We start from the raw sequence: 19,066 nt of genomic DNA on the forward strand, positions 1-19,066 counted from the left end.
AATCATCCAAGATTACAGCTCCTTTCTTTTCTCTCTTTGCTCACTCTTGAGACAATAAGTCAATTGAATGAACTTGATTAAAAGCTCCCACCTAGTTCTGGCATATTAAACCTAAAGTAAATACCTTTTGTGCCATCGTTCTGGAATAAAAGATTTTCCACTCATCCATTTTTTCATCTTGAAGTGTCTATAAAATGGCTTTGTGTGAAAAATTCTCGTAATCCTGCAGCATGCTCATTTTACCAACTGCATGCACACGCAATGATTTTTTTTTTTTTGGTATGTGAAAATAAGGAAATGTAGCGGTTCTCTGTCTGGCCGCCAGCTCGCCTCCCAGGAGCCAGCATAGCGATCGCTCCAGCTCCATCAGCCCTGCGACAGACTGTCCAGGCTGTACCCGCCTTTGCCCAAATGTAGTTGGGACAGAGTTTGCCACTGAAACTGGCCGCCTCTGCCGCACGAATTGTGTTCAGTGTAAACGCAGCTTAACCGCAACCCATAACCCCAAACCTAACCCTTCCTCTGGGTCCGTGGGGCCAAGAAAAAAGTTCAGCACTAGCCAAGTGTATTTGGAAATTATGTGCGCCTTTTGCACGGTGGCACAGTGGTTAGCGCTCTTGCCTCACAGCTAGAAGGCCTCCGGTTCAAGTCTCGGCTGGGGGACGTGAAAAACTAAATCAACGGGGGACCTTTCTGTGTGGAGTTTGCATGTTCTCCCCGTACATGCGTGGGTTCTCTCCGGGGTCTCCGGCTTCCTCCCACTGTCCAAAAACATGCTTCATAGGTTAATTGGCAACTCTAAATTGTCCCTAGGTGTGAATGTGAGAGTGAATGGCTGTGTGTTTGTGGACATTCTACCCTGCGACAGACTGGCGACCTGTCCAGGGTGTCCCGTGCCTTCGCCCACAAGTGGCCAGGATAGACTCCGGCACCCCCGTGACCCAGAAAGGGAAAAACGGTTAAGAAAATGAATGAAATGAATGAATGAATGAACGTGCAAATTTTCACTTTCTTTATGGTATTTCATTTTATTTGCTGTGCAAGTGAATTCAACAATCTGCATGTACTAGCATCAAATCAGTTCTGAGCTAGAGCCAACCAGTGCTGCTTGAGGCTGCAATGTAGCCTAAATTATAATGTAATTAAAAGCATTTTTCATGGACTCATCAAAGTTCTTTTTCGTTTCGAAATTTATTAAACAGCAGGGTCTGGTACACACATTTGTTTTGTCATTCAAGATATTGTTCTAAAAGTGTCCATTTGGAACCAAAATTATGTCACTTTTCACAGTTTCTTTATTGCTAAAGAGAAACTTTTGAGAATAGAGACTGTCAGTCAGTTTAATTTGTGCTGTGTGATTTGACATGGGGTTAAAGGCTTAACGGAGATGCACAAAATCAATAAAACAGACATTCTAGTTAGTTTTTTTATATGCTGCTTAATTTCATATACAAGAGAGATTGTAATTTTTGGCTTTACAAGTTTATTTGAATGAAAAACAGTTGGTATTTAATGGTTAAAATTATAGAAACTTATTAGAAAAAAGTACACATTTATTGTGAATTACTTTATGTTTCACAGGTGAGCTTTAGCTGAGGATGGCAGGAGATTCTCGAGTCCTCATGGACCACAACATAGAGATTGGGGCAACACCTGCACAGGTAAACTAACCAATCCTCATTTACTCTGACGAAATAGTGCTCCAAATCTTCAACAGCAAAAAGAGTTTAACATTTTAGCGCTTTGAGATTTTTACCTAGAATTTAAAACACATTCTAAGTAAAATTTATTATTATTATTATAACATATAACCACATGGGCACAGGCAAAGCTAAGAAACTGGTTTCAGATGGGCCCTTTGGAAATCAGTAACTATGTATGGCCCATTTACCAGTTTGCTCTTCTCAACCAAACAACATATCAAAAATGGGCCTATGGACAGGACAAAGTGAGGTGCTTAGTTTTGTTAAGTCCACCTACCTGCCAATCAAAGAACATGTTCCCAATGCATTTCAATGCATCACATTGAAATACCTTTTAAAGTAAACACTTTTAAATAGGATTTTTATATTTCAGAGCAATAGGTTCTTTCAAAGGTTTTGATATAGTTAAACTTAGATACTCAGGTGGATGCAAAAGTAACACTTTTCACTTTCCATTTACTTTACACTTGTTTGGCTTGATTTGTCCACTGGCTGCACTTTTCAGACCGTACAATCAGCCTTTTTTACCTCAGGGGAAAAAAAGAATTATGACAAAAGGGGGCTGATCCTTTGATCAATGGCCTATATTTCAACAAAACCCTTTTTATTACTCACATCAGCCCATGTCTTCCAGCTGTTTCTTTGCTGTTCTTCCAAATTGCACTGGACTTCAAAAAATATATATGTTTTGCACATTCTGTTCACTACATGTGTCTGTCTTGACCCATCATGTGACTTTAACCAGCTGAAGTGTCTTTGGGGAGAAAAGAGTCACTGAGGATCCCAAATAAAGGTCTTAAACTTCAAAGAAACATAAAGCTGCTACAGTGCCTTGCAAAAGTATTCGCCCCCCTTGAACTTTTCAACCATTTGCCATATTTCAGGGTGCAGACATAAACATATACAACTAACTTTTTGTGAAGAATCAACAAGTGGGACACAATATGGAAGTGGAACTAAATTTATTGGATATTTCAAACTTTTTTAACACAAAAATTTGAAAAATTAGGGGTGCAAGATTCTTCAGTCCCCCTAAGTCAGTGCTTCTCAATTATTTTTTTGCCAGGCCCCCCCTAGGAAAAAGACAATGTTTCGCGTCCCCCCACCCCCCGCTCACACACACTCGCGCGGTGGCAATATGTTAGGTAAGTATCTATAAAAATTGTGTAAGTATACCTGAAATTGTATCTTCTAACATTAGCAAAAGAAATAAAGCAATAAAAATCCACTTTCAACAAATGTTAACTTTATTTTGCCACAGAAACCCTGTTAAAGTCTAAAACAGAAAAAAAGCTTAAAGTGCCTGAAATAAAAATCTGTTAGTCCTTATTTAAACTAGAAAAACTTTGACCAACTGAACCATTTGATGCTGAGAAAAATAATTCAATCAATAAATGATATTAAATGTAAATTGATCTGAAACATTAACACAGCAGCACCAATATATTTAACGTTTTTAGTCTGAAGAAACAGGTCAAAACATTGTGCTGATTTCTTTTCTACGTGATGGATTGTTTATTTATGATCTCATAAAGTGCAGCTGTCTTACTGCATTACCTGCTGTCTCCATGTCAAATACTGACACCAACTAAACAACAGGCAGACAAAGAATACATTGATGTAAAATAAAGATACGTCATCAAAATTTCTTCAAGTGAGGGTTAAAAGCAGATGAAGTATGCATTGTCACTTTTTATACAATGGTCCGGGTGAATACTCGATTCTGATTGGCTGCTGGGTGTGCATTAAAAAGTGATATACCACAGGATAACCGCACAGTTAGAAGAAGTTCCGGTCACCTAGCTTAAGTGTTTTGTATCACTGCGGCGGCTTCTTTAAAGCAACCTTTAGCTTCATTATTTGGACAAAAACAAGCGGTAAGAGGGGAACTTTCTCTCTGAACTGATGCTTTATTCAACCCATCGGAAAGATCAGCACATATATCGCCGAATCTTGACTGCAGCGGTGGTGCGGCGCGACGCGGACAATTTGTAACGACGCGCCACACCACGTAACAAATAGTTCGGTTTTTGTGAGAAAAGCGATTCAAATTGGAAAAAAACAAGAATTAAGGACTAAAAACTGATTACTATTTATTTCTTTTCTAAGTGACCATGGTATAAGCGGGTTAATGGCCTTCGAAGTGTGCATTTATCACTTTTTAACGCACTCCGCTTCGCGTCGGACGGTTCAGGCTTCCACGTTAAAAAGTGATAATGCATACTTCGTCGGCCATTAACACTTACTTAACGCACATCGTGGAAGCCTATGATAATAAAGAATGACATTATTAGCATGAGCTTAGTATTCTAAAGGCATGCAATGATCCTGGTGTTGCACAACTCAGGCTGCGCCTTGCAGCTCTCCGCGTGCTCCGTTCCACTTCGCAGCCTGAGCCCACTACCCCTCCCCTCTCCTTCTCACACGCGTGAACCGCGTGTGACAGGAGACAGGAGCAGCTGCAGGGAACTCTGTGATATAACAGATAATAGGAAACCAGCAGTGGCGCAGATTTTTTTCCAAGCACTGAGCTGCAGTCACCACCGCCCCCCGTTAAATTTGCGCCCTGGGCAATTGCCGGTATTACCTTTGCCTAAAACCGCCACTACTGCGCGCCCCCCGTGGCATCGCATCTATTTGAGAAGCGCTGCCCTAAGTTAATACTTTGTAGTGCCACCTTTTGCTTTGATTACAGCTGTAAGTCTCTTGGGGTATGTCTCAGTTTTGCACATCGAGAGACTGACATTTTTGCCCTTTCCTCTTTGCAAAACAGCTGGAGCTCAGTGAGGCTGGATGGAGAGCGTTTATGAACAGCAGTTTTCAGTTCTTTCCACAGATTCTCGATGGATTCTGGTCTGGACTTTGACTTGGCTATTCTAACACCTGGATATGTTGGAAGACAAATGTCAGTCCCAGTCTCCCAGGTGGCTTGTGGCAAACTTTAAACAACACTTTTTATGGATATCTTTAAGAAATGGCTTTTTCTTGCCACTCTTGCATAAAGGTCAACATTGGATCATTCTGAGATCCTCACTGAACATGTGAAGAGAGTTTGCTGCATTGAAAGTAAAGGGGTTAAATAATTCTCCACGCCCAATATTTCAGATTTTTATTTGTTAAACAAGTTTGAAATATCCAATACATTTCGTTCTATTTCATGATTGTGTCCCACTTGTTATTGATTCGTCACAAAAAGTTTCAGTTTTATACCTTTATGTTTGCAGCCTAAAATGTGGCAAAAGGTTGAAAAGTTCAGGGGGCCGAATACTTTCGCAAGGCGCTGTACTTACAGACAAAACCAGGAGTTTTCCTCGACATGGATTTATTGAGACAGTTGTTCTAAGGGACCAGAAGCCACTCTGCCTGATGGGCTGCAACTGATTCTTCAAATGTGTCACACAGGCAGATTATAAGGGTGGAAACATGTTTGATTCATGTTTATCATCTTATATCCACAAAATACCAGTTTTCTGATGGTTGTGTCATTTAATTTTGCTTTTTTTAGCCATCAAACCTTAAAAGTTGATTGCAGCTAAAGCAAGCATCAGGTTGTTTGCATCAACTTTGACATCTTCCTCACAAAGTCTAAGTTTCAACCAGCTGCAACCATTTTACAGAGAATGAAGATTCAATTGAATAAAGTTGCTGACCTGAAGATGTGTCTGCTCTTAGGAAACTTGTAAAAGGGAGATTAGGGGTGAATTAGGCAGGCAGCTGTAAGGAAACAAGAACAGAAAATTGTCCTGTCATAAAAAGAAGTTCTCTATGAACCAGGATTGATGTAAAAGCAAAAAAGGATCTGAGCCTAGGTTCAGTTCTCAATGTTATAATGGCATTCTATGGAAAAAATAAATAAATAAATAAAACGGCAATGTCGCTTCTATTTCATTTTTTACTAATCAGAAACAACTTCTGCAAATAAACAATTTTTCTGCAGTTACAAATGTTTTATTTTGCATTTTAATGTGAAAAAAAGTTTTTTTTCAGGCAACCGTAAGCTAAAAAATATTGCACGTAAACAACAAATGCCAACTTCGGCCCCATTCAGACCTGTCTGTGAAAATATTTTCTGACATTAAACTGGTCCGCGGCCTGAAAAAGGTTGAAGACCACTGACTTAGAACATTTACTTTAATTTGCTTTACTTACTATCTTTTGTTTGTTGGATAGTCTTTCTGGGCTTACACAGGTTTTGCCACATTTCACATGCAAGCAAAACAAGACTCCTTTTTTGTCATACCAGGTTTTACTTGTTGGATGTGTTCTAGGGTTCTGACAAACTTTTAACTATTTGAGTAAAAAAAAAAAAAAATCTAATTCAGGCCAACAACCCTTTAATGTGAGCTCACCATGATTGGTTTTTACAACACACACAACCACATTCCATGAATAAAAGAAGAGGTATTATGGTAAGGCCTGCCTTTTGGGTCTATTAATGGCCAGTTGATGATTATTAAAGAGTTAACTTAATTCTTTTGTCTGAAAAGTCACATTTTTTTAAAAGAAAAAGTGCAGATGAAGTTATGGAGATGGTGGGAATGCAGGTTTTGTTGTTCTGACATCATCTTCTTCTCTAAAAAGTATCTACTGCATCATTGTAAAGCAAAGCATGTACACAAAAAGTGCATAACAAAAAACCCTAAATGAAGTAAAAGCCAGTTCCATCAGTAAAAATTAATTTTTACATAGGTCTTTTGATGCATAGCAATTTGTAAGAAATAACTAATGTGCTTGCAGTACTAGCAAAATTTGTATTACCGTGAGCAGAACAGCATTAAAACTGCTTCTGACATCTCAGTGAAAGTTTTTTGTCGACAGCCTTTCCAGTCAAAGAAACTTCAAACACATCATAGTTTCTATTATTATATACAAAGTTCCAGCTGTAATCATATTCATCACAACACAGAGAAACTGTCACTGCAAGAACAGTAGAATGATGTTTGGATTGCTTTTCTTAGAAATATTTTTTGTAGTACTGGTGCAAAAATAAAGAAAATTTGATAGTGGGGATTTCAGCTGATGAGTTTATTCTCTATAGGTCTACTTACAAGAATAGCAAAAAATTACCATGAAAAGGTCAATGATAACTTTCCAGTGTCCCGTAATGTGCAAGAGGAGAAAACACAGAGGACAGGGAAGGAGACAGGACACAGCTGTGGAGCCTTATCGCCTCACTGGAGCCTGGCCAACGTGGACAAAGACCTGGATGTCCTTGTGTTCTTGTTGTGTCCTTTCTCAGTTTCTTTTTCGCTTTGTTAAATACGTGCATAGACTGACACTGCAATGCCAGTGTCATGAAGCCTGTGGAAAGGAGTTTTTCATTCCTCTTGATTTGTTTCCTTGTAAGAGGGTAACACACTGGATTTAAAACACTAACAACTTGCATGCAAATTCATCTTTTAGTGTGATTCTCCAACAGCTGTGTTGAGAATCTAATTTACATAAGATTGCTCTTGAGAAAAAATGCACTGATAAAAATAAACACTTCCTGAGTCTTTCTTTTCTTTTTATTGGTGCATATTTTGTTTCTTTTTTAACAGATTTCTTTCTTTCATCTTCGTAGGTGAAGAAGCTCCCCAAACATCTAAGAGAGGCTCAGATATCAACTGATCGAACCCACTTGATTTCTGATCCTGTAAAGAAGCCAAGACAGCGGTACGTGCAGAAGGATGGCAAGTGCAATGTACATCATGGAAACGTGCAGGAGACCTACCGTTACCTCAGTGACTTGTTCACTACGCTGGTGGACCTACGATGGCGTTTTAGTTTCTTAATTTTCACACTGGTCTATATAGTCAACTGGCTGTTCTTTGGGTTCTTGTGGTGGCTGATTGCACTCATCCGTGGAGATCTGGTGCATGGTGATGAGGAGGGCTGGACCCCCTGTGTGGAGAACCTCAACAGCTTTGTCTCAGCTTTCCTCTTCTCTATTGAGACGGAGACCACCATTGGGTATGGTTATCGTGTCATCACGGAAAAATGCCCTGAAGGTATTATACTGCTCTTAGTGCAAGCTATCTTGGGTTCCATTGTTAACGCCATGATGGTTGGCTGCATGTTTGTCAAGATCTCACAGCCAAAGAACCGTGCAGAGACTTTGATGTTCTCACACAATGCTGTCATTTCGGTGCGAGATAACAAGATGTGCCTGATGTTTCGAGTGGGGGACCTGAGGAACTCTCACATTGTGGAGGCATCAATTCGAGCGAAGCTGATCCGCTCGCAGCAAACCAAAGAGGGGGAATTCATCCCGCTCAACCAGACTGACATCAACATTGGCTTTGACACTGGGGATGATCGACTGTTCTTGGTGTCACCGCTGATCATCTCTCATGAGATTAATGCGAAGAGCCCCTTCTGGGAAATGTCAATGGCTCAAATCGAGAAGGAGGAGTTCGAGATTGTGGTTATCCTTGAGGGCATGGTGGAGGCCACAGGTATGACGGGGAGGTGGGGGGTGAAAATGAATGGAAAATACAATGGGAGGATATGAATAACGTATAAAAGGACAATGAGTAAACACAAAAATTGATTATAGCAAAATCAATTAGAAGATGGATAAATGGATGGGGAAGCTAAAGGCTGGAGCAACCTACATTAACCCTTTAACACCGGAGATGTTGCCGGCGACACCTAAATAACTCACACTCGTTGACATACTATAACTCTTCAACTGTTTATGCAGTCAATGAAAATCAGTGGATTCTGAAGCAGAGAAAAGCATCTTTTTATGTGAGCTTTGTGCCATTATGCAACACGTTACTAAGTGTTGGATGATAGCGCAAAGCCGCTTTTCTCCGCCACAGAATCCGCTGATTTACGGTGATTGCTTGAGCACTTCACCACGGTAAAATGGTGCACATCAGCACAAGGCTGGTTTTCTCCGCTTCAGAATCCATTGGACTTACGTTAATGGTATTATCGGTGTAGGAATTAAGGTACTCAGAAGAATGTAAAAACTGGAGCTAAAGCTCTGGTGTTAGAGGGTTAACCAAAAAACAAAAGACAGTAAAACTTTAATCATAATTTAAACTTCAGTGATTCTAAAACCACTAAGGTCCTACAGGAGAAATATTTACTTCATTACCATTACCATTGCACAACATAGGGCCCGTGTTTTTAAATTATTTGTTCATATCAATCATTCCCCCTTAATTTGCAAGCACTGTTTCTTTGTACTCACATTAGCCCACATCCCCATTGTTGCTACTTCAAGGTTATGTCATTGCTTTTGTTTTGTTCCAAATGGATGAAGTTTAGCTACCCACACCACAGGTTTTTGTTTTAGGTATTGAGGCCAAGCTCCAGGCTGGTTACATTTACGAGGCACACATGACTGGGTGTTTCTGTAAAGTTCCACTAAGTTCGTGTGTCTTTTTTCAGGCCTAAAGGCCACCAAAGTAGTATAAAGCAATTTTACTTTAATGTGTTCTCATATTTAGCACAATATGTGATGAACCAAAAAAATCTGACAATTATAAATTGGGTCCAAAGCATTTCCAACTTTAATGAATTATTCGTAAGATTATTTGCACCAGTCAACAAACAAATTTAACTGATTCCTACAAGTTAAAATACAGCATTTTCTTCCATGACTTTAAAGTTTAGCGCTTGATTTTTCATCTCTTCTTTTTTTCTTTATAATGTGGCCGTCTGTCAAAGGGTCACAAAATTAAAAAAAGAGCTATTTGGGTTTGTCTAGTATTTTAAATGAGCAATGTTCTTCTTAAATCAGGCTTTAATTTTCAACTTACTGGCCTCATTGTGGTTCCCTTGTGTAAGAGCCTTCCAGGTGTTAATGAGAAACTGTGTAGAAGTACTTCCCCTTTTCTTTTTGTTTAAATAATACAAGAGGTTGCTATGATGCCATACACATTGTTGTGTACTACACTGATGCACCAATGTTTGTTTCATAGGATGCGGCTGTGACATCATGAATCATTTGCCTGTCCTTTCTCTTGGCAGATGAAGGTGACCGATCAGAATATTTCTCCCATTTACAGGCATATTAAACTTACAGGTTTTTTTTTCTTTAAATTTAAGAAACACCCATCCGTTTTTGTATAAGGTTTCTTAGGTACTTTTACCAGAGGTGATTAACTAATCAACGCTGTGATTAAAAATGATCAGTAAATAAGTGATTTCATTTTTTCCCCATCACCATGGTCACCACAGGAGGAGGCTTTTAAACTGAATAACCTTTTCGATACAACAGGTCTGTAATTGGATCTGGGCTCAAACTGGGATTGATCCAGAAAAGAAAAAAATCTATCAATTCAGACGGTGGTTCATTTTAGTTCATTTGTGCTATTTTGGTTACTTTATCTGTATAAAACAATGACAAATTTTTGTCTAATGCATCAAACTGCTAACTTCAACAGACTAATGACATTGACCGAGTATTTCATAGGAGTAAATAATCAGAATCATAATTCTTTAATATCATTGTACACAAGAGGCTTGTTACAACGACACTTCTGGTGCTTTCCAGCTGCTTGAGGAAAATAAAATAAAGTGACATACATATTAGAATAAAATAGATAATAGAAAATATGTGGTACTAAGGAAATATACATTTTTACAACTTACATGTGTGTATTGCACTAAGACGATGAATGACCCATTTAAATAAAAAAGCAATAATGCTAATCAAGTATTAGGTATGTGTTTCACTCGTCACACATCGTCTAACCTGCTGAGTCCCTTTCAGGGTTGCTGGAGCCTATCCCAGCTGCTGTTGGCAGGGTTCCCTCGGTACAGGTCACCAGCCTGTCACAGGCCAAGCAAATCAAATTAAAATGTACAAAATGATTTGACCTTTCCGTCCAAATAAACGTAGTAAAGCTCACCAGTGAACTTTTAGGCAAAAACAAAAAGAAAACATTGTAATCACACATTACAGTTATGTTGAGGAAAATACATTAGAACTAAAGGTGTAACCTGACTGAATGACTGTTTGGCTCTGCGGAAAGAAGAATTTTATGTCCATCAAAGACAAGCGGAGAGTGACCGTGATCTATCTACTTTAAGGGATCCTGAAAAGCACTGAAAGATGACTGATAGTCCTCGCTAAGTGGTCTATTTCAGGCATAATGCTTAGCAAATAGGCAGGTTAGAGTGGTGGTAGGATGTGGTTTTGTTCCCACCACTACCACCTCGCAGCACTTTGTGCATTATTGATTAGGGTTTCTAAAAGAATCTGCCTTTACAAATCCAATTTTCAAAGATGGTGTTTTTATTAAAATCTTTCCATTATTAGTCTGAACAGTTTATGTAGTTTATAACACATTTTTTGATGAAGCTGTATCTTATTGATCACTGAAACACCTTTTTAGGAAGTACTTGTTAAGGAGCATCGAGGCAGCAGTGTGTACATTTTGAAAAAATCAATACAAGAAAAAAACAAACCTACAGACTTGGAGTTGTATGCTGCTTTATATATTTTGTATATTGCAGACACATAACATAGTTGTGTTTATTTTTACTTAACATTTAGGTCAGTCATGCAAACTTCCTCCCACAGTTATTGAGAAACTCAAGTGAAAACATGGGTCATCATCAGTGTTTGGAATAACTAATTTCACACAGAATATACTACACAACGACATACAGTATTACTCTTTGCTGTAAACGTAGTAGCTGAAGGCATTACCATCATTTTTGTCACATAGGCCACACACGATGTGTTCAGTAAATTGCAACAGACTAAGAGTAAAACATATACTTGTAGTTAAGAAAAGGCCAGACAAAACACGATTCCTCCTCACTATTATTTACTTTTATTTATTTATTTTTATTTGAACTTCAATTGCTGTTAGACATGACAGTCCAATCATTTTAATTTCATTTCAATTTTAGTTCCCCAAGAAATCTGCTTCATGCTGATTCCTTTTCCTTTTTTTTTCTTTTCTGATTTGTTTTTCATTCTTTCTGAGGCACACATTCCCTAGTTTTCCAATTTGTTCTCTGATTTGTTTTCATAAAAGTGAACAGCCTGCCATTTATTTTTTGATTAGATTTGATGGTTAGTCTTTCTGTGCTTCATGTGCTTTCACTTAAGCAAAAAAAATTCAGAAACTGCTATGCCATATTGCCGTAACCTACTTTGTAGCATACTTGTCACTTAAGATTTTGCTTTGTTTTTAAGTAAGTTATAAGTAATACAAGAGTCAAGATTACCAAAAGAATAAAATTGTGATGTATCGGATTACTTTTTCTTAACAGTAGCAAGTAATATGTAGTGTATTACAATTTGAAAGTAACTTGCCCAGCATAGATCATTATAGAGCACTGTACTGTGCTACTACAGTGCTAAAGCAAACAAAACCGTGGTTGCTACGGTACGTAAGAGGAAGAAACGACATTTGTTACGCGACATTTCTTTTCAGTTCTTATTTTGTTATTAATACGGTAACATATAGTTCAAAGGAGTCCCATGCACAGCGTGAATGAAAATGTATTGCTTTCATTTTTCTATATGTCAAATTTGCATTAACCAATGTAAGCTATGCACATGCTAATGTCCTGTGGGACAAGTCTCCAATGCTACTGAAACCATCTTGAAGGTTTTTACTTTTTGTTCATTTTTTTTTAAATAAGATTTATTTTCATTTTCAAATTGATAATTTTTGTAATTACAGCTAAATTACCAAAATTGCAAAGGTTTTAGGTTGACTAAATGTTCAGGGTTGGAATATATTGGGGTTTATATGGGCTCATAAAAACTAGTTTTGCTGTCAGGCTAAGATTTTTATGATCTTAATTAGAAACTAAATCAATAACAGCATTTGTACTTTTGCACATTTGTATTCTCATAAAGTAGAAATGCAGCAGATCCAGACAAAATGAATTAGGCAGGTAACTTCAAATCAATTGAATTCAGTCTTCCATCCCACATTGGCAGTATGGTTTATGGTCGGCACACAAAACTGTATTGAATTATATTATTGAAAACAAAATGTGCAGTTGAAGGCAAAAAACGAGTTTCTCGCTGTTTTATTTTCCCTTTGCTGCATTCGCTCTCTCTTCAACTTCAAAAGTTTTCACGTGCAAGTTCAGATAACAAAGAATACTGCGATTTTGAGCATCACGCTGCCCACAGCCCTAATGCTACAATCCAGATCTGATGCAGCATTTAAAAGAAACATTTAAATTTTTTTATTTTATGAATTCAGCAAAAAAGCGTGTTCAATTCATTGTGGACTAAAATCTGAATTACAAACATATACATTTAATCACAATTGAGGTTCTTTTATATGCAAACAGTATTTCTTGTTCACAAAACATTAGATTTAGCTGTAGTATGTTGTAATATTGGCCCTCCTTAAGTTGCACCAAGTGCCCAGCAATGTTCTTTGTTGTTGCCCTCAACAAACTTTGTTTTCACCATTAAACACTTTTGAATGAAGGATGGTGGGTATACGCTTTTACCCCTAGTACTTTTTTTTTTAACTGAAAAAGTATTTATACACAAAATAAGACCTAGTACCTTTTCTGAGAATCCCAGTTTTTTTTTTTTTTTTGTTGTGCAAACTGATGTCTGCTGGGGTTGCCTCAAAATTGTCCCCAAGAAGGAATTCTACCAATTTGATTGGACTTTACCTTATCTAGACCAGCTTAAGCGCAAAACATATGTCTAAAAGGTTGTCTTTACAAGCCAGATTAATCATAATTTACATCCCTCACAACATTTTATACACAGCAGTTTACTTTATTATATTTTCTAAGTATCATTTATGAATAGTGACGCAACATTTTTGTACAACGAATGATTTTCAAGAGAAGAAGCAGTAAAACAACAAAACGACTCAAAAACTCAAGTTAAAAGAAAAAGATCAACGCTACTTATTTTGATGAACTAATATATACATATGCAGAATTAAATCACTCAACTCCTGATTTGAAACCAATGATTTTGTATTTTTAATATCTGAATGAGATACATAATAATAAAAAAATATATAAAACTTTTTTATATAATTATTTGTTGCCAACAAAAATACTTAATTGGATAAATAGACTGTAATCTCCTTTGTGTGGCCCTCACTGTTCAAGCCAAGTTAGTGTCAAGATTGCTTTGACTGACAAGTGAATTTAAAGTTCAGGTGTAACAGTGGGTGATGGTTGACAGAAAGGAATTTTGAAAAAATGGAAAATGCTTGTTCAAGTGCAGGTGCAGTAAAACCCTGACATACTAAACATGCTTGAGTAAAAATATCACAAAAAAACATGTGAAAGGTCTCACGTGCAAAATGCTCTGTAATGAACTTAACAGGTTTTTGGTATTTGTGGGCAGAATAATAATTTATTCTGGAAAGATTTTTTTTTTGCACAGCTAATATTTTCGATCTTTATTTAAGAATAGTTTGTTTGTAAATTATCTTTATGATAAATTTAAAGTCCTGTTTTTGTTTCTTTTTTCAAAAATTCAAAGTACAGATTAATATAACATAAAAACTGTTTTTTAATTTATTTCTTTGAAAAACAGTCATTTAAAAGTGAATTGATGCAGAAAGTTGTGCAGAAAGTTAAGTAAAGACAGCCTATATTTGACTCCTGAACATCTGAAACAATCAGCACAAACCAGTGTGACAACAGCATAGTTGTCTTTTTTTTATCCTGTGGCTATTAATAGACAAGTCTTTTTTGTTCACAAAGAAAAAAAACAGGCACTGTTTGATGTGGTTTATTTTCTCCTGAAACATGTTTAGTGGGATCTGAAAGCTCTAAGCCATACACTTTGTTTTATGGTATTTCCCCAAGCTCTGAGCAGTCTAAACGTCAGAAACCTCTGGAGGGAAATGGTTAGCCCTAGCTGTCCGAAATACATTCCACTTGTGACCAATCTTGATGCATGTAGAGACTGAACTCCAAATTGTGTGAACTTGGTAAATCTACAGCAATAGTTGTTTCTGTAAAAATGATCTTTTGGTTGTTTTGGCATTGCTTGCAGGAAATTGTTTAAATGTCATATTAGACCTGCTTATAACACTGCTGATGTTCCAAAAAGGGGAAAAAAAGCCAAGCATCAGAACTGTGACATTAGTCTGGCCTTGTATCCTAGTTAATAATCAAAAGAGCAGGATGTATCCACACTTTCACTATGCTTACCACCACTCCCCCCCTCTAAACTTCTACAAAGAAATCCAAAATCTAAAGAACAGGGCTTATCTTGAGTATTTTTTTTTTTTTTTGTCAGTGTGTGTCAGTTTGACAGGAATTACATGGGGTTGGTAATTTGCTGTGACCCATCTACTACAAAGTTCAGGCTGTGCGTTCAGATTCAGCCTTGGTTATAATAAGTGGTTTTCTGCGTTACTCTGGCCTTTGATGTTAACCTCAAAAACATTCTGGTCTTTCTCCTTTGACATAACATTTTATTGCAGAGTAAAGTGCTACTTTATGTATAGAATTTCTCTAAGACCAGTCTCTACAATCAGTGTTCCTGGATCTAAATGTTTGTTTTTAAAAATATCACATTGCATCTATAACATCTGCCCTGAGCAAAAAAAAAGTCACTCTAGAAACTCAAAGCCAGTCAGTGCTTGACAAAAAAGAATAAAATGTAACATTTAATAAGAAATATGTTTAATAAATAAAAAAAATTATGTTTACTTATTGTCCAACCAAAGTTGGTATGTCCTAAACCACAGGTGTCAAACTCCAGGCCTTATGGGCCAGTGTCCTATAAATTTTCCAACTAACCTACCATTGTAGTTTTGTATTGGCAAAACCCACCTGATCCAGGTAATCAGCAGCAAGTAGGGCTGTATCTGTCTAAAAGACCTACAGGGTTTAGCCCTCGAGGCATTGAGTTTGATACCCTTGTACTAGTGATCTAATAAAAACACATGGTTAAAAAAATTGCAAACAGCTTAATGTAACTCACCTTTATTAGACAGGCGTTAAGCTTAAGTATCTACATCAAAATCGCAATGTCCCACCTTAGCTTTAGATAATAGATCAAGAAAAACATATACGTGTAGAAGCAGATTTATCATCAGAGAAAAGGCCTTTTTGTTTCTTTGATTAGTATCACTGTTATTGGTTTTGACTAAAGGGCAACATTTTAAAACACATTTTTGTGATGCTCAACATTTATAGTACTGACATTACATTTAAAGGACATTTACATCAGACCATGTCTTGTTAGTTTAATCATTTTAACACCTGAGCTTTAGCTTTAGCTTTAGCCTGACTGTTGACAGTCTTTCCAATACTACAACTCTTCACGTTCACGAAATTATCGTAATGCCAGCTAATTCTGAAGCTTCACAGAAGTGAAGTATATATGCAATCAACGTAAATGTGCTGATTCTGTGACAGAGAAAAGTGGTTTCTGCTGATGCAACACTTTACGTAAGATTCACGTTGTAAACGGTTTAAGAGTATGTGTTACTAAGGTGGTGTCACCGGCGACATCTCCGGTGTTAAAGGGTCTAAGGTGAGTGTAGGAGCATGATCAGAATGAGAAATCTGTTTTTCCTCTTCAGATTTGTCTGCTAACATGATAAAAAGTAGTTTATAATAATGTAGCAGCTATTATGTCAGCAAAGCAGTTATTGGTTAGAAAAAAACAATAATTGGTGTGGGTTTTGTGGGTTCTCCAAATGCATGGATTATTAACCATAACTGCTCTTCCTCTTTCTCACCTTTGTCTTTGTGTGTCTCTGTTTATGCTTGTCCTTTTGTCATCTGCGTGCGTGGAACTTTCTGAAAACGTGTTTCTGTGCGTGTGTGTTCGTGTGAATGGGATCACATCTGCTTGTCTATGTCTGTGCCAGGAATGACTTGTCAGGCTAGAAGCTCCTACCTGGACACTGAGGTCCTGTGGGGCTACCGCTTTACGCCCGTTTTGTCATTGGAGAAAGGCTTTTATGAGGTAGACTACAACAACTTCCACGATGTCTATGAGACCAACACACCCACTTGCAGCGCCAAGGAGCTGGCCACGAAGCTTCGGGACGAGCCACTTTTGCCACAGTTGCCACTCCTTAGCCCTGAACCCAAAGGGCAAACTTTTGACTCTCTAGAACCTCCGTCAACACAGGATCTGCAAAACCAGGAGGAAGAAAGGGAGGACGTGGATTTATGGAGTAACACGGGAGAGAACAATGGCTCAAATGCCGCTTTGGCAGAGCTACCTGTTCCTGATAGTCTGCCTGGCTGAAGGACACCAGATTAGGCTGGAAAATATACTGCTTGACTTAATCAATGGTCACCTTTTTCCATTGCGTTTTTGTAGACAAAAGCAGTTTTCTCTAGCACCAAATTATTGCAATACTTCCTTGTTTATTTAACCTATAGCCTAGATGGGTTTGTAGTGAAGGAAGAACACATACAGAGACACGTGCAATATCTATACTTACACCTAAAACAAATGGATCTGATTGTCTCTTTATAGTGCTAAAGACCGTCTACTGCTATAACTCATCCGTTTAAGCTGTAATAAATAACTATGACTTGAAACTGGAAGCCATAACGGCACACTGTGGCTCCATGAATCTTCCCATTCTAGAGTGGGTCAGTCTGGACCCTCAAACTGATACTCTGTTTCAGAGGCTAAAATATGTTGTGCCTCCTACACCCAATCAGGAGTCACAAGCTTCACCCTGCATAGTTTTTCTAGTTATTAAAGTAGGTGAGAGAATAGTTATCACTCATCACCAAATGACCAGCTGAACCTTTTTTTTTCATAGAATAAATCATACACCAACCCAAAAGCTGTTGACCCCTCTTCTCGACCAGTTTTAATGTACGTCCAGTTATTTATTCATAAACAGATTGTCCTAGATCTTGTGTTTAAATGTTTGCCAATGAGTCCTGACCCCCTGCACAAAACGACCAATTAAAATCTCAGCATCTCGTTTTATATGCATCTTCAGGGTTTCAATAACAGGAAATAGTTGGAAAATGTTTTCTTTTTTCTGCTAATTTTCTATTTTAAAAACCTTTTGACGGAATAGAGATCCTGCCCTTGTCTCCAATGCATTCACAGATACATTGCATCAAAGGCTCCGACATAAAGCACACTTAACTGTGACAGTATTCCACATTGACCCATCAAACTCCTGCGACTGGCTGATGCATGTCAGGCTTAGTTTAAAGTGACTTTCAAAGTAGTTTCAAGTATGAAATGTTTATTCTAAGCTACAGTACAAACTGTTTCTCATTTTTAGAAACTATGCTATGAATATTTGAAATGCTTCAGCAACAGAACAAAGTGGATCATGTATTTTAAGGGTTTGTTTTACTTTATTTTTAAATATTTAAAAAAAATGACATGATTTTTTTCCCCCCCAAATTTGGGAAAACAAGGTGCACTTCAAGAATATTTGTTTTTCAAAAAGAGTTTATTCCTTTTCTAGGATAACACCCTAATTGTTTTTCCAAGTCTCTAAATATGGAGTGATATTCTTTTCACAATTATTTTTAGGGATGTACTATGATATCTACATCTGTAAGTTTTGAATCATTAAACAAAATCTTTGTAGTGATGGAAAATTTGAAAGTACAGTATTATTTTTTGCTCTTTCAAAACCTATTTGTCCTTGTGTTTATGGCTTTAGACATATTGGAGTAGGGGTGTCAAACTCATTTTCACCGAGGGCCACATCAGCATAGTGACTGTCCTCAAAGGGCCAAACATAACTTATATGTTTAATTAAATGTAATGAAAAATAAATGTAACTACTCCTTAATGTTAAATAACTCATTATTTTGTATTATAACTTTTTAAAGTGACAGTTACAGTTACATAGAAAACATATGTTTGCTTGATTCTGCAGCATAAATCCTTTTAAATTTGATTCTGTCAGGTTAGGTTATATGGACAGTGTTAAAGTCCTAATGTTTAGTTGCCCAATCCGATATTTCAAGTATGATTCCCCCTAGATATGAATAAATACCAATTTTTATTTTGGGAAATTAAAAACTTTTATGCTCTCGCGGGCCACATAAAATGACCTGGCGGGCCACATTTGGCCCCCGGGCCTTGAGTTTGAAACTTGTGTGCTAGAGCATGAGTAAAAAATATTCACTCTATTCCAAAAATGTTTTCTGTCTTAAAAATATAATTTGAAGCCCTTTAAGTAGCTCATACACAGAGACAGGTGATGTCTTCTACAAGCACACAAGCAAAGATCTACAGAAAATACAGTTACAAGATTGGACTTTTGATACAAATATTCTGTCTGAACTGATCAACCTTTCTCCTGTCAGCAGCCTATTGGCATGCATTGTCTTGCTTGCCAATCAGATTCCAAAATGTTACACCGATGGGATTACTTTCTAATGTCATGTTATCAGTAAATCACAACACCATGGCTGCAGTGAACAAAACCATATAAAGTTGTCCATCAACC

General features: G+C 37.4%; 1 protein-coding gene across 2 annotated transcripts in view; it reads left to right on the forward strand.

The window, feature by feature from the left end:
- Positions 1-18,454, forward strand: part of LOC101171021 (G protein-activated inward rectifier potassium channel 4) — a 37,508-nt gene extending 19,054 nt beyond the window's left edge. The window contains exons 2-4 of one of the 2 annotated variants that reach the window (XM_004075903.4): positions 1,582-1,661; positions 7,267-8,140; positions 16,487-18,454. In XM_004075903.4, the coding sequence (XP_004075951.1) occupies positions 1,599-1,661; positions 7,267-8,140; positions 16,487-16,872 (1,323 nt within the window). In that variant the 5' untranslated portion in view covers positions 1,582-1,598 and the 3' untranslated portion in view covers positions 16,873-18,454. The remainder of the gene's footprint in view (positions 1-1,581; positions 1,662-7,266; positions 8,141-16,486) is intronic. The other variant, XM_020708457.2, reaches the window with a different exon arrangement.
- The last annotated feature ends 612 nt before the right edge of the window (positions 18,455-19,066 follow it).

Source organism: Oryzias latipes, chromosome 13 (genome assembly GCF_002234675.1).
Source record: "Oryzias latipes chromosome 13, ASM223467v1".
In the NCBI taxonomy this organism is placed as follows: domain Eukaryota; kingdom Metazoa; phylum Chordata; class Actinopteri; order Beloniformes; family Adrianichthyidae; genus Oryzias; species Oryzias latipes.